General features: G+C 54.4%; 1 protein-coding gene across 1 annotated transcript in view; it reads right to left on the bottom strand.

Annotated features, from left to right (window-relative positions):
• Window positions 1-703: 703 nt before the first annotated feature.
• LOC103780460 (zinc finger protein 135-like) overlaps window positions 704-1,536 on the bottom strand; it is a gene marked incomplete at its 5' end in the record, with an annotated part of 1,978 nt that continues 1,145 nt past the window's right edge. Inside the window, 2 exon segments of the mRNA XM_008948146.1 lie at window positions 704-1,206; window positions 1,209-1,456. Of these exon segments, the coding sequence (XP_008946394.1) occupies window positions 704-1,206; window positions 1,209-1,456 (751 nt within the window).

Here is a 1,536-nt window from a genome sequence, read left to right on the forward strand (position 1 = left end):
CAAAATCCCCAGGGTAGGGCTGAAATCTAGTACACGGTGAGGTCCTTCATCTGTTACCTGCCCATAGTTCCACTTACTCACTGAGTAGTGCCCTGAGCCCCTGAGTCCCCCCAGGATTCTATGAGTACCCCCCAACCAAGACTGTCAAGACACTCCAGAGAACCCTGCAGACATTGCAGGCCGTCCAAGACCCCACAAGACCCTCCCTGCAACTGGGCACATGGCTCTGCACCTCAGCCCAGGGAAGAAATGCCCCACGTATTGGATCAGCCTAGGAAGTAATGTCAAAACAATAATAAAAATACAGTATTTTATTAGATTTATCATTTTCCCATTACAACTAGGCAATGTATGGGAAAACTAAAGGGTTGGGGGAAAATGAGCTCTAGCCTGACAAAGCTCAGCCCAGCTTTGGTGGGGTCACCGGCTGTGCCACCTCATCACTAGAATTCTTCTCATTCTCACTAAGAGGTGTTTGGGGTGGGGGAGGAAGGCATTTGCTGCTGCTGGAGCCCCCAGCCTCTGAGGAATCTGGGTGGAAAAGAGGCAATTTCTGTTCAGTCAGACTCTCAGGGGTGTCCTGTTCACCCAAAAACCCTGAGGTCGGTGTATTTGTGTCCCCCAGCACAGGCTGCTCCCTGGTGTGGGTGCACATGTGCTGGGTGTGGTAGGAGCTGTGGCTGAAGCTCTTGCTGCAGATGTCTCATGCAAAGGGCTTCCCACCACTGTGGGTGTGCATGTGCCGGGTGAGGTGGGACTTTCTGGTGAAGCTCTCACTGCAGCCACCACAGACGTATAGCTTCTCCCCAGTGTGGGTGTGGCGGGGCTGGGTGAGTGTGGACCTCCGACTGAAGCTCTTGCTGCACTTGTCACAGACATAGGGTCTCTTGCCAGGGTGGGTGTGTTGGTGTTGGGTGAGGTTGGCCTTGGTGGTAAAGCTCCTGCTGCAGGTGTCACAGACATAGGGTCTCTCACCAGTGTGGGTGCGGCAGTCCTGGGTGAGTATGGACCTCTGAGTGAAGCTCTTGTTGCACTTGTCACAGACATAGGATCTCTTCCCAGTGTGGGTGTGGTGGTGCTGGGTGAGGTTGGCCTTGGTGGTGAAGCTCTTGCTGCACTTGTCACAGGCAAAGGGTCTCTCTCCAGTGTGGGTTCGGCGATGCTCGGTGAGGTCTGATTTCTGGGTGAAACTCTTCCCACAGTCTCACAGACATAGGGTGTCTCCCCAGTGTGGGTGCGGCAGTGCCGGGTGAGGTTTGACCTGTTACTGAAGCTCTTACTGCACTTGTCACAGGGAAAGGGCTTCTCACCAGTGTGGGTCTGTATGTGACGGGTGAGTGTTGAGCTGTCAGTGAAGGCCTTGCAGCAGAGGTTGCAAGCAAAGGTCTCCTTGATGGTGTGGGTGTGGCAGTACCTGTTGAGGTTGGACTTCTTGGTGAAACTCTTGCCACAGTCACTGCAGACATACAGGCTTTTGCTGCTGCGCGTCTGCGTGTGTCTCACCAGGTCAGAGCACTGGCTGAATGCCCCCCGGCC

This window comes from Merops nubicus, unplaced genomic scaffold (assembly GCF_000691845.1).
Source record: "Merops nubicus isolate BGI_N331 unplaced genomic scaffold, ASM69184v1 scaffold13219, whole genome shotgun sequence".
Lineage (NCBI taxonomy): Eukaryota > Metazoa > Chordata > Aves > Coraciiformes > Meropidae > Merops > Merops nubicus.